At 35.4% G+C, this 13,417-nt stretch overlaps 3 protein-coding genes across 3 annotated transcripts; 1 reads left to right on the forward strand and 2 right to left on the reverse strand.

Moving 5' to 3' along the window:
• Nucleotides 1-2,818: 2,818 nt before the first annotated feature.
• On the reverse strand, nucleotides 2,819-5,034 carry LOC123918942 (glutamyl-tRNA(Gln) amidotransferase subunit C, chloroplastic/mitochondrial-like). Its single transcript, XM_045971139.1, has 5 exons — nucleotides 4,852-5,034; nucleotides 4,724-4,764; nucleotides 4,306-4,361; nucleotides 3,090-3,138; nucleotides 2,819-3,005 (listed from the first exon to the last, which is right to left on the reverse strand). The coding sequence occupies exons 1-5, from the start codon at nucleotides 5,032-5,034 to the stop codon at nucleotides 2,930-2,932; spliced, it is 405 nt and encodes a 134-aa protein (XP_045827095.1). The 3' UTR covers nucleotides 2,819-2,929.
• Nucleotides 5,035-5,090: 56 nt separating this feature from the next.
• Nucleotides 5,091-9,893, forward strand: LOC123918931 (protein GET4). Its single transcript, XM_045971112.1, has 12 exons — nucleotides 5,091-5,302; nucleotides 5,529-5,608; nucleotides 6,412-6,490; nucleotides 6,705-6,786; nucleotides 7,013-7,163; nucleotides 7,422-7,512; nucleotides 7,651-7,734; nucleotides 8,002-8,048; nucleotides 8,741-8,869; nucleotides 9,238-9,322; nucleotides 9,404-9,481; nucleotides 9,610-9,893. Exons 1-12 carry the CDS (start codon nucleotides 5,255-5,257, stop codon nucleotides 9,625-9,627), a joined length of 972 nt encoding a protein of 323 aa, XP_045827068.1. The 5' UTR covers nucleotides 5,091-5,254; the 3' UTR covers nucleotides 9,628-9,893.
• A 72-nt stretch (nucleotides 9,894-9,965) lies between these two features.
• LOC123918938 lies at nucleotides 9,966-13,344 on the reverse strand. The gene is made up of 3 exons (XM_045971126.1): nucleotides 13,143-13,344; nucleotides 10,331-10,673; nucleotides 9,966-10,235 (listed from the first exon to the last, which is right to left on the reverse strand). Exons 1-3 carry the CDS (start codon nucleotides 13,289-13,291, stop codon nucleotides 10,170-10,172), a joined length of 558 nt encoding a protein of 185 aa, XP_045827082.1. The 5' UTR covers nucleotides 13,292-13,344; the 3' UTR covers nucleotides 9,966-10,169.
• Nucleotides 13,345-13,417: the final 73 nt, after the last annotated feature.

Genomic DNA, 13,417 nt, shown 5'->3' on the forward strand with positions numbered 1-13,417 from the left:
GACAAAAAACACAACAGCAAAAAAAAATACACACCCTTTTTACCTTTACCCATTGGAATGGAGCTGAAGGAGTGAAACTTGCTATGCACTTAAAATGGAATTTAAATATATGCAAGCCATATACGTTTCCTCCGATAATTATCAAACTTATTATGCATTGTGTGAGCTCTTCATCTTTATCCTTGATTTGGAATGGGAAAAGACTACCGAATTTCACTCCGACTAGAGGCTTGAGACAAGGGGATCCTCTCTCCCCTTATCTTTTTGTGATTTGTATGGAGAAGCTTTCTCTTGCTATCTCTGAAGCTGTGCAGAAGAATTCTTGGAGCCCCGTTCAGATTTCTAAGAATGGACCTAGATTTTCTCATTTATTTTTTGCAGATGATGTCCTTCTTTTTTCAAAAGCCACTTGTGCTCAAGGGAGAACCATCGCCAATTTATTTAATAGCTTCAACATTGCTTCTGGGCTGAAGATTAATTGTGTAAAGTCTAGAGTTCTTTTTTCCAAAGGTGTGCCCTGCAGCAAAAGGGACAAGATAACTATTCTCTCCTCCATCCGCAGTACAAATTCTTTAGGTAATTATCTTGGTTTCCCTATGGTTACCGGAAGAGTCAAGAAAGCTGACTTTGCCTTTATCATCGATAAATTAAATAGTAGGTTGGCTTCTTGGAAAAATAAGCTGCTCTCTAAGCCTGGTCGGGTCACATTAGCGAAGTCGGTGATGAATTCGATTCCTACTTACTATATGCAAATTAGTTGGCTCCCTTCATCTATTTGCTCTCAAATTGACATGATGACTAGAAAATTCATATGGAAGGGCAACTCCAACAAAGGGATTCATTTAGTTGGGTGGAATGTGGTCACTAAATCTAAGGAAGATGGCGGCCTTGGTGTACGTCTTGCAAGAGAAGCAAACACAGCAATGTTGGGTAAATTGGTTTGGGGGTTGCAACAACAATCTGATAAGCCTTGGGTTCACATGCTTCAAGACAAGTATCTACACAATAGGCCTCTTCTCAATAGCAAAAGGAAATTTGGCTCCCCTATTTGGAATTCAATTTCTAAGGCTAAATTAGCCCTCCTTGACGGGTTTTATTACAGGATTGGTGATGGAAACTCATCTTTTTGGTACACTCCTTGGATTTCTAAGGATCCTCTCTGCAAATCATTAGATTATGTGGCAATTCAGGATAGTCAGTTACGCCTTAAGGATGTATTTTTTAATGATTCTTGGCACTTAAATCAGCTTTACACTCCTTTGACGATTGACATAAAGAATCTCATCTCAAATTTTCATCCTATGTTGAACGTTGGTGTACCCGATTGTTTTACTTGGAATGGTAGTCTGGATGGTGTTTATACTGCATCTTCTGGTTATAGCTAGTTGTTGAAAAAGAAGCAAGAAAATCCTAACAATAAGTCTTGGAAATGGATTTGGAATCTTCGAGCACCGGAAAAAATTAAATTTTTTATATGGTGTATTTGTCATAATTCCATTCCAACTCTTGATATGTTGCATCATCGACATCTTGCCCAAAGTAATATTTGTTCCAGATGTTTAGCAAATGTAGAAACTACTCTGCATTGCCTTAGAGATTGTCCAGATGCTGCTCGTATTTGGGATGCTATTGGCTTTCGAAATGGTGAATTCTATAGTCAAATGAATCTTGATCTTTGGCTGAATAACAATGTGAAAGGTTCAGGTGCTCAGTTATTTGTAGCAGCGTTGTGGTGGAATTGGAGAGCGAGGAATATTGTCTGTGTTGGTAAAGAAAACATCAGTTTGTACAAAATTGTGTTGGAAGTGCACAAACTTGCTGATATTATTCATTCTTGCTTTCCTGGTTCAATTCAGACTAATGATTCCATGAGATGGATTTCATGGCATCCTTCTCGACAGGAGGGATATGTTTTAAATGTGGATGGTAGTTGTTTGGGCACCTCAGGCAGAACCGGTTTTGGAGGTTTAATCCGTAGAAGCGATGGTAGCTGGATCATTGGTTTCAGTGGCTACTTGGGCTTAAAAGACAATACTTTTGCGGAACTTATGGCAATTTACCATGGCTTGAAGATTGCGAGAGACTTGGGTTTTTCGAGCATCTTGTGTTATTCGGATTCCCAAACAGTCTTGGATCTTATTTTGAAGGGACATAGCATCTATCATTGCTACGCTGTTGTTATTACTAACATCCAGGATATGTTGAAGTTGAATTGGGACATTACTTTATCTCATTCTCTCAGGGAAGGAAACTTCAGTGCTGATTGGCTTGCTAAGTTGGGTTCGGCAAATGATACCAAGATAAAAATTTGGGAGTCCCCTCCTGAAGCTTTAAAGAGCATTCTTCTGTCTGATGCTTTAAGGGTACTCCACCCTAGAGCTTAGTTTTCTTTTTGTCTTTTTCTTTTTAGCCAATGTACCAAAAAAGAACCAAAAGGAGCAAAAGGAATTTTAATCTGCACTTTCATTGTGTAATTTAGCTACAACAGATTAGAAATCGCCCATCCCAGAACTCATGAGCATTGGTAAGGTTGAATTTGAGCAATGAGACCGTCCATGAAGATAATGAAAGGCATATTAAGAGACAAATCCTATCCTCTACCTGCTTATGAGATTTTCATGTTCTAATCCACAGAAACAACTTAAATACTGGCCATCTCCAATCATGACAAACAAACATAATATTACCTATGAAGAAAGAATCAGCAAAAAATTGAATTTTTGTGATAAATCTTGTATCTATATATACAAATACATTATCAAACACATAATAGCCAAATTATGATGATGCAGATTTCAAAATTTGTCCATCATTAGAATTCAGAATAAGAGCTGGTTCATATAAAAAGAATCAAGAAGTTCAGAGTACAAGACGGTAGTATAGTAGTCTTCATAATTTCTTTTTAGCAAAATAACTCATCTAAGCAACTTTAGTCCACATTTAGGACCTTTGGAACTTTAATGTAAGGCTCCTCATAGCTTGGAACAGAAGCGATGATGGCATCCCTGTCACGAATATACCACTCAGTGAGGCACTGTTAGTTGGTTATCAAATATGCCCAAGTTACAAATAATGAATAAACAACTCACCGTTGATCAAATGCTTCAGGAGTATTGTCACGCAAATTGTTTTCAGTATCTGCAGATAACATGAAGCAACAATGATTTTTCATGAATTAAACAAGCGCCCCCAAGCATAAGACATGCTAGAGTTCATATCACAATTAAAAAGAAACCCCGTAGAATTATGCAGGAAACTAGCTAAACTAGCCGCCACACCAATACATAAGATTCCTAGCACACTCGATTAAGGCATAACTACACCAATGAAGCAGATACAAAAGCCGGGCCCAAACCGAGAGGTCAACAAAACAATAAGAACAACAATAACATCAACGTTTCTCTGTGAATACTGACTAAGATACTAACCATACATTTTCAATTCATGAATGAAGGTTACACAATCACAACTTACAATAGAATTGGACAACATATGAAGACCATCATCATGAAAACATGACAGAACTTTTTCGGTAACTTGCAGATCCGTTCAGTTATTTCTAGTTTGGGTTTGGGTTGAAACCTAATTATTTGGACTTCTACCCAATCCAACACACTCATATTCGGGTATTTCAAAATCTAGTGCATCTCAAAGCTTTCAGTGAATGACTAATCACTGTAGGTCTGTGGCAGTGTGTGGCTGCCGCTGGCCAGACATTTTTTTAACATTGCCATGAACTGAATTTAGGAGCACGAGGTCGACTTCAGAGTATCCTAAGGTTGGCCTTAAAATCACTTGGCCAAGAGTCTTGGTTGCTCTCACATGTAGGTGATATACCTTATTAAGGATGTCAATTGAACGCTTATGCTTTACACATGTACCTTAATACTCAGGATATGCATATTATACCTACAATAACCCTGACTAACTTCTGTCACCCCTTCATATTTCAATAGTCGTAGTGTTTTTTTTTTAATAAACTGTAGAGTTCAATAAACTCCAATCCTAAATCATAGCAACACTGTAGAGTTCAGCTGCTACTACAAACAAAACAACTACAGCATCTGAATTTCATACATAACATGTCAAACAAAGACACTATCCTAGTATGCAGAATAGTTCATTACTACCACAAGCTTAATGATAACACAGTATGATCAGTGGCAAGGTAAGCCCCTTTTTTTTTGTATTTCAAAAGTATGGCTCGCGTCGAAGTTTATGCAAACAAACATTAGAGAAAATCCAAAGCAAGGATATGAAATAATTAATAAATGAAAATTATTATGATATTGGTTTTGAGAGCACCTGCTCTTATGGAGGGCTCAATGCTTTGCAGATCAACACCCTGCAACTGTCCAAACCTGTCGCACAAGTCAATCTAAATTTCAAGTTTCCATTCCTTTAGAAACAAAATATTAATCTTCATAATATCAATCAATCAAATAACCAAGGGCCCGTTTGGATTTGACTTATTTTTGAGCTTATGAAAATAGCTTATGAAAATAAATAAATTTTTGTGTTAATTCACAAGTTTTTATTTACAAAAATTGTATTTTTATAAGCTGTTTTATCATAAATATCTTGAAAACCTTATAATAATACATAAAAACTGCATAAACTCAAAAATAAATCAATCCAAACTGTCCCCAAGTTTATGAAACCTCATAAGAATAAATTATTAAAATAGCCAAATAAAATAAAAGGGGGTTTTATTCAAACTTACCATCCTATCACCTGCTGAATTTTAGGACCAAATTCTTCAACCTGAAATAAGATAAATCACAATCATTATTTGAATTTTAAAACAAAAGGATATTTATAATGAAAAGAAAAAGAAAAAGAAAGAATAACCTCAGTTGGGGTAAGAGAGATATGAGCAGTTTTTGCCAAATGAGAAACATTTGGAGGTTGAAGAGAACAACAATTTATCGTTTTTGAAGACAACCTTCGAAACTGTAACAACTTGTGTTGGATTTTTGGATTCCACAATGTTGTTAATGGTGTTCCTCTAAAGTACAATACTTTGCTACTCATCTTTACAAAACCCTTATCTCACTCAACAATTTAGTCCTTTATTGGCAAAAAATTAATCCTTTATTGGCAAAAAATTTAAATTTTCAATTTAGTCCCTCAACAATTTCATAATTCTCGTACATATCCTTCTATAAATAGAATAATTTTCTTTTCTTTTTTTTTTTAAAAAATCTTTTTTACTTCCTGTTTTTGCAAAAGCACGCAGAGAAACTTCATCATCATGTCGCGGCAGAGATCCAAAAGATTCGACCTTCCTCCCGCTCTAGTGGTACCTAAAATCTACGATTCATCAATTTTGTTTCTTCTTAATTCATAATCATAAATAAAAATTACTCTTTTTTAATTAAAAATTTGATTTTTAATTTTTGTTTTGGTTGTAATGGTTTTTTCTTTGTGACATTTAATGTTGTATTGACTTTTTTTGAGGCATTGCATGTTTTTGTTTCTGGGTTTTTTTGGGTGAGGTTTTTTATGAAATATGGTTTGAATTGCAGAATATTGAAAAATTGGAGCAAGTTGTGAAAGATGGAAATTATTATGGAGCTCAACAGATGTATAAATCTCTTAGTGCAAGGTTCAAACAATTTCTTGATGTTACTTATTATCAAGCTTATGTTATGTGCTTTTATAATTCAACAAAAATGTATATTATGTTATGTACTCTTCATATTATCTTCATTGTGAGAATTTTAAAATTGTAAATAATTATGTTTTCCATAGTTTATTAGATTAAGGGCCGTTTGGATTCGGCTTATTTTTAAGCTTATGAAAATAGTTTATGCAAATAAATAAACTTTTATGTTACTTCATTAACAAAAATTGTGTTTTTATAAGCTGTTTTTCTGTAAAATATCTTAAATAGCTTATAATAATACATAAAAGCTTATTTATTTGCATAAGTTGTTTCGCATAAACTCAAAAATAAGCTAATCCAAACAGGCCCTAAATCGGAAAAGTTACCAATTGGGGGTGTGACGTGTGTGGCAGATTAGTATAATGTGACACAATAGTAGTTTATATTGGCAGTCACTCGGAAAGACAAGTTCAAGATCAATGCAAAGGATTAAATGTAGAGAATAGATATACCCTAAGATTTTTCATAATATTTATATTGTTTTTGGTGCTGGACAGTGAAATTTTAGGTATTGTAAAGGTTGGTGAATGCCGAGTTTTATGAGGTATTTTCCTATGAACGGGGTTAGGACTTTGGAGTATTTTTCTTATGAACCAGTTTAGTGTTTTAGGAGGAGTGAAGAATGCAGGGTTCTTCGCGGGAATACAACATATGTTGTTATTTGGTGTTAATTGGAGAGTACTATTTAATTAGAGCGTGCTTGTTGAAGTTCTATTAACCTCGGACACTATGTTGACATGCAGATATGTAGCTGCTGAGAGGTACTCTGAAGCATTAGATCTCTTACATTCAGGAGCATGCCTTCAATTGGCTAATGGGCAGGTTCTACATTTTTCTATTTTGTTGTCTTTCGAGATATACTTTAATCATCTTTATTTCCTGTGGTTGAGAAATTACTAGATTTTTCATTGTTGCCATTTGACTTAGCTGAACAATGCTACTCACATATACTAGATCTTTATGATAAGAATATATGCAAATAGTTTTAGCAGTTGACAAACATCAAAGTTTAAGTTGTATCTTCTCTTTATCTAAGGTTACATGTGGATCAGAGCTTGCGTTATTGTTTGTGGAGACATTAGGCAAAGGGAAAATTCCATATGACGATGAAACTTTTGGTGCGTTCTTATCCTTCCTTTACCCTTCAATTTTTTTTGAGCCGGAGGAAAAAAACTTATTCTCACCGAATCTTTTGGTTTGTCCTATAATCAGTTTGAAACACTTGTTTTTATTCGATCTCGTTCTTACTCCGTAACTCAATTCCATGGAATTTTTAAACATGTATAGTATTTAACCACAAAACGTCAATTCCTGTTACTAATTACTAATAAATTTCAATGGCAGATCGTCTCAAAAAAATATATGAAGGATTTCCTCGGGTTCCTCTCCCACAACACCTGTGGGATGTCGATGACATGCAAAAACTTTCAGAAAACATTGGAAGTGCAAAGACGCATGTTGAGGGATGCTCGTCATTCTTAAAGGCTGCTATCAAGTAAGACTTTGCGAAATTTCATATATTATAGATTATACTTTTCTTTTACTGATCTCCTCTTTTTCATGCAAGTGAATGTTAAATACAGTGTTCAGTTCAAATAAGAGTATAAAAAACGTTTAATGTTATTTTGGCTATAGAGTGGATTCTCCCTGTGAGCATAACTCAGTTGGTACTTGGTAGGGACATTGCATGTAATATGCAGGGACATGTAATATGCATAACTCAATATTTTTGGCTTTGCTTCTATTTATTCAGGTGGTCTGCTGAATTTGGAACATGTAAAACTGGATCTCCAGAACTGCACATTTTGCTGGCTGAATACATATTTTCTGAAAGTCCTGAGGTGGTACGTTTCATAATATTGCTTCTACGGAATCTTCATTGTTGCTTCTCTTGAATTCATAATATGTATAGATTGAAAAACCTTAAACCTATTATAACCTTTGTTTCTGTAAACGACTGACAATGTGCTTTTTACATGCAGGACATGAATAGAGTGACATATCATTTTGTGAGAGGAGATAATCCGAAGAAGTTCGCTACTACACTAGTGAACTTTTTGGGAAAGGTCAGCCTGCTAACTTTCTTATCCTTGTTATTTGGTTCAACTTTACAAAATTCTGTGGAGGCATACCAAAAAAATGTTGATCTTACTTTTTATGCTAAAACTTTGTTCAACATATACATTATGTTTTTAACGTTTATTATACTATGATTCGTATGTTATGTTACTGGGTGTTTCTTAAACTAAATTCTGGAATTAACTGTTGCATTCATTTTGTATTTTTGACTTGGTTTAAAGATGGTTCACTGATATGCTTTTCAAATGTTGTAGTGTTATCCCGGTGAAGATGATTTGGCCATTGCTCGGGCTGTTTTAAGGTAAAAGTGTAAAAGCATTTGAGAGCATAATTTTCACTTTTGAATTCCCTGGCTTTTTTTTTTTTTTTTTTTTGTGAAAACTCGGTATCCAGCCTTATGACCGACTAATTCGAGGGGACCAATCCCACCGTCCACTGGCTTTATTATACATATTATCTCGCTATTGGATACCAATGGTGCTTTGTGCTTATGATACCTAAATAACCATTTATACAAAGTTGAAATTTAATTTATTTATTTTTTGCTTATTGGATTACAACTAGTTCATAGATATTCTCAGAATAAACTTTTTACGTTTCTTGATGCTTTTTTACTCGGCTTAATTTCATTTTCTATATTGTACTATGTGTTGGCATCCAAGTGTTCTTTGACAAAATAAATGCTTCCTATTTGGATCACCGAAAGCTAGATTGGTATTGTTTCTCGCAAATATGCGATAAACAAGGAGAATGTTCACTTTAGATGTCTTACTATTTATCTTGGATGCGTGCATTAGTATTACCAGGAAGAGCTGTCTCCTAGTTCCCTTTAGCGGGCATCCTAGGTGACAGTTGGTGAATAAAGGGCATTCATCCTCTATTTTCACTGGATATTGAAATCCTTGTTTTTTATTAATTTGATGTCTTTGACCTGTAATTCTGTGCATGTTACAAGGTTTCAAACTAAGCAATTGCTCATTTCTTGCATGATAGGTATTTATCTTTAGGTAATTTGAGGGATGCAAACATACTAGTGGACGAGATAAAGGCGCAAACTCAAACTGGTGATGTTGACTTTCCAAAGACAGACTTGATGCAGTTCATCAATTATCTTTTGCAAACGTGAGTTGACTATATTTCTCAATCGTTAAATTGATTAACCCGTGTTCTAATGAATAGGAAACGGACATTTTTCTCCTGTATTTCATCTATTACCGGATACAATACAAGAACTTTCCTTCACTGATATAGGGAAGTGCTTCAATTGTGTTAGAAATATATGACTCTGTTCCTTAGAGTGCAAGAAAATAATCAAAATCTGTCATAAGGAACGGAGACATAAACCATTAATAAACCACTCAATACAAATTAAAAAGCTAAGTGCTCATCATAGTTTGTTACCGAGAATGAGCAAGAGTGAGAGCAGCTCAATATATAACGCCCCATCGTGCACTCAACACCTTTTTAATTATATTTTTTCTTTGATGCAGGATGGAGAGAGACGCTTTTCCCCTTTTTAATATGTTGAGATCAAATTTCAAGCCATGTATCGAGAGGGAACCTGCCTTCAATGAGGTCAGCTACCTTACCATTCCAAGTTGTATGCTTTATTTTCCTCGTTGTTAGACGATATTTGACATGTAAACTGTGATTTAGTTGCTAGACGATATTGCGGAGAAGTTTTATGGCGTACAGCGAAGGAATCCTATGGGGATGTTTGGAGATATATTCAAGGTAAGGCTATTCAGTATTGATACTTCTCAATTGTTTAATTTTAGCCACATCTTGGCTCTTGCAAAAACATATGCTTTTGAATGCACAAAAACTCATAATTAAGATTCTTTGTTACTGTTATTATGCAGATGATGGGGGCTGAGTAGTGACATTCATGATCAGAGACTCTACTGCTTGATCATCAACTTCTACAGAAGATTCCAATAATTATAGCACCTTTTTTCATATATAGAGCGTATTCATGTCGCGAACAAAATCTCTGTAATTTATTGATAATGTTTATTTTGATGAATATGTAATGATTTGTAAATGCTAGTTTCACAATTTTGAAAATGTCTACTGTCTCAAAATTACTAGATTATGAATGTTACTGACAAATGAGGTTCATAATGCCAACAAATCATTTAACTTATTTTCCAAGTGTTGACATTCATGTATGTGTTATGTATCTCATTCAAGATTTCGTTTTGAACATCTAGAAAAATGTAAATAAAAAGTGATATATTTAGCTCTCTTTTTACCAAGAAATGTTAACATAACACTGTCACATGAAGACATTACATCAAATCTTTGACTAACGGCATCAAACGAAGCACATGAGTAAATTTCCAGTAATTATATATTCTGTCATTTATTGTACACAATGTGCAGATTCAGTTGAAATGCTGGAAACTACATAAAGCTCAAATTACTCCTCAATTGAAAAAGCCACTCCATTGTTCTTCTTAAAGTTGTGTGCGGTAAAATCAATTGCCTGTACACAGAATAAAAAAAACCATATATAAACCACAACAAAAATTCAGGTCTCAATATAAATAGCAATGCAAATGATTCAGGTGCAAAACTTACATGTGTATTGGTGAGTTCTAGATTGTAAAAGTCCATCGCGTCGGTTGTAAATAGAGGACCGGCATGCCATGTCCCACGGTTAAGCTTCAGAAACTTGGGACCTGAAACCTTAAAAACTTGGACATCCTCAATGGCAGGAGGCACATATAAATGACCACTTCGCGACTTCACAATCGTCTTGCCTGAGTCATCCTTGATTTCATTTGAATCAACAACAGATGGCTTAGCCACTCCAAGATACCAAACATTACCACCAACGGCGCCGAGGCACTGAGTCACATTTGCATGATGTGCGATACTAGAAAACTTAAGTGGACAATTTTGAAGATGCATAATATATAAACTACAAAACACAAATTAATTTCAATAAGTTATGGCATATGTTGGAGGATTTGGAGCTCAATGCCAAACTGAATTGAATGAAGAATTTTTTTTTTTATTACAAAGAAGGCTAAAGCCCGGAAGAAAGAAAACTACAAAAATACATTTCTAAGGGTGACAATCCCCTTCTCATCATCAACAAAAAGGTGGTTAAAATTCTTCAAAATAACAGCAAGCATCACTTAAAGAATAACTATGTCTAGCTAACGCATCCGCCAATTGATTAGATTCCCGGTAAGTGTGTTTCACAATCACTTCCCAATCAAGCTCCATCATTCTACAAATTTTATCAACAAGAGCCTTCCCACATAGTATTTTATTCTTTTTGTGGGTAATATCATTAACAACTCCGATAGAATCCACATGCACCTCAACTTTATTAAAATTCATCCGTTTAGCCAACTCGAGACCTTCAGGCAAGCCCCGTAACTCTGCAATATATGCATCCCCTCTACCAGTAAGTTTTGAGAAACCTATTAACCATTCTCCTTCACTCCCCCTAATGACTCCACCACATCCAATAACTCCATCTCTACAAGCTCCATCAATGTTCAAGCATACCCATCCTACACTAGGTGGTTTCCAACTTACATGAATTGTTCCTGTGTTTGTTTCCCAGGCTGCATAGCCTTACCAGCTAGAGTATAACAAGGAAGCTTCTGCCTAACAAATTCAGTTTGCTTCATAGGGCGCATAAAATCTTCATCATGTTTTTCCTTATTCCTCTAACTCCAAGCAAGATGACAAGCCATTGCCCAAAAATTACTCCACCCTCCATGTGAACTTGTTCCTCCTTTGCAAGAAATATTAATAGTAATCCAATCTTCTAAGTTGCTAGTGAAAAATTGATGTCGCATAGCAGTATCTACAGCGCTTATCCACAAAGGTCGAATAAGAGTGCAGTCACGCAAAACATGTAGAATTGTCTCCAGAGTCCAGACAGTCGCTGCAATAGTCGCAGCGATCAGATCCCAGCCCCATGCGATGCTTCCGTTCATTTGTCAACAATCTACCATGTTTAACAAGCCATACAAATGCTCGCACACGCTCCGGCACCTTCAATCTCCAAATCGTTGCCCAAACACCATCAGTCTCATCGCCAAAACCACATATTGCATGATACATGTCCGAGATAGAAAATATCCCCATAGCATTCTCTTTGCAAATTTGTGTATCAGCACCATTACTATCATGAGGAGGTAGTAGTAATGCTGCAATTTTTTCCATGATATCATTTGGCAACCATGTATCAAGTAACTGCCAATTCCACAGCCCATCATCATCCACAATATCAATTAATTTCTCATCTCTCAACTGAGTCGGGATTTGGAGATTACAGTCCACTAGACGCAGCCCTTCCTCTATCCACGCATCGTTGCAAAACTCAATGCTTCGACCATTTCCAACAACGATCCACCAGCTATGCGCTTGAAGATAAGGCCAAAGATTGACAATATTCTTCCATAAATGTGAATCAGATGATTTAGCAACAACCTCACCATTAGCAACGTCACGCTTATATTTTCTCCGCAAAACTTCACACCAAAAATCATTTGACCCAGCTTCAGTAAACAAGCTTTGTTCATCACATTCAATCTTCTCAGTCCTAACCCTCCAATGCTTTTTGGCCTTGTTACCATATCCCATCCGACAGCATGTTATCTTTTATTTTGGGCTGTGTCTCCCCATATAAACATGCGTTGAATTCGATGGATTTCATCAATACAAGCCTTAGGAATAAGGTTTGTCATCATAGGATAAACCAGAATAGCTTCCAAAACGCTCTTAGCTAATGTCACCCTCCCAGCAAAGGATAATTGATTGGCTTTCCAATGCATAAGCTTAGCATTAACTTGATCAATCACATAATCAAAATCCTTCTTCTTTAGTTTCTCTATATCCTGACATTCTAACAACTAACAAGCTTATCTCTCTTCCTTCTAAATTGTGTTGATGGAATTATGTATTTTGTCAAAGGTAAACGTTTTTCAGAAAGAGCTTATAGCTTATTTTACTAGATTATAGCTTATTTTTCAAACGCTATTTCAAGTAGCTTATAGCTTATTATTTTTTCTTCCAATTTTACCACTATCATCTTACTTGAAATAAATTAAATATTAATTAAACATATTTTTTTTATGTCATTTCATACCTATAAGCTAGTTCAACCGCTAATTTTACAAAACACTACAAATTCAATCAGTTAGTTTATTCGCTATAAGCTAAAAAAACCTAGCTTATAAGCTATTATCTATCCGCTACAAGCTAGCTTATCAACTATCCGCTATTTTTTTTACCAAAAAGAGCCTAACTTTGTGCACTTAATATCAAGATAATACAACCCAGATAGTGTACTGTACGATTAACAGTTAAGTGAGCTGCATAAAGTAAGATACAAATGGCCAATTCCAAAAACAGAAAATGAAGGCACCTGGGAATTCCTTGAGTGAGGTCAAGTTGAGCATCATGGGGACCAAACCTCTGATCGTCTGGTGAAGGCTCGATGACCTGACCATAGTCTTTGAAAGATGACGGAGTTGCTTCGATTGGCTTCAAAGTCACCACTTTCAGGCTCTCCATTTCCGATTCAGATAATGCTATATCATACTTTGTTGCTTTCTTTCTTATTTTATTTTTTCCTTTACATTATTGCCATTAAAATATGTTATTCTTCAATTGGGATGGTAATTTCACCAATACCCAGAG

Source organism: Trifolium pratense, linkage group LG1 (assembly GCF_020283565.1).
Source record: "Trifolium pratense cultivar HEN17-A07 linkage group LG1, ARS_RC_1.1, whole genome shotgun sequence".
In the NCBI taxonomy this organism is placed as follows: Eukaryota; Viridiplantae; Streptophyta; class Magnoliopsida; order Fabales; family Fabaceae; genus Trifolium; species Trifolium pratense.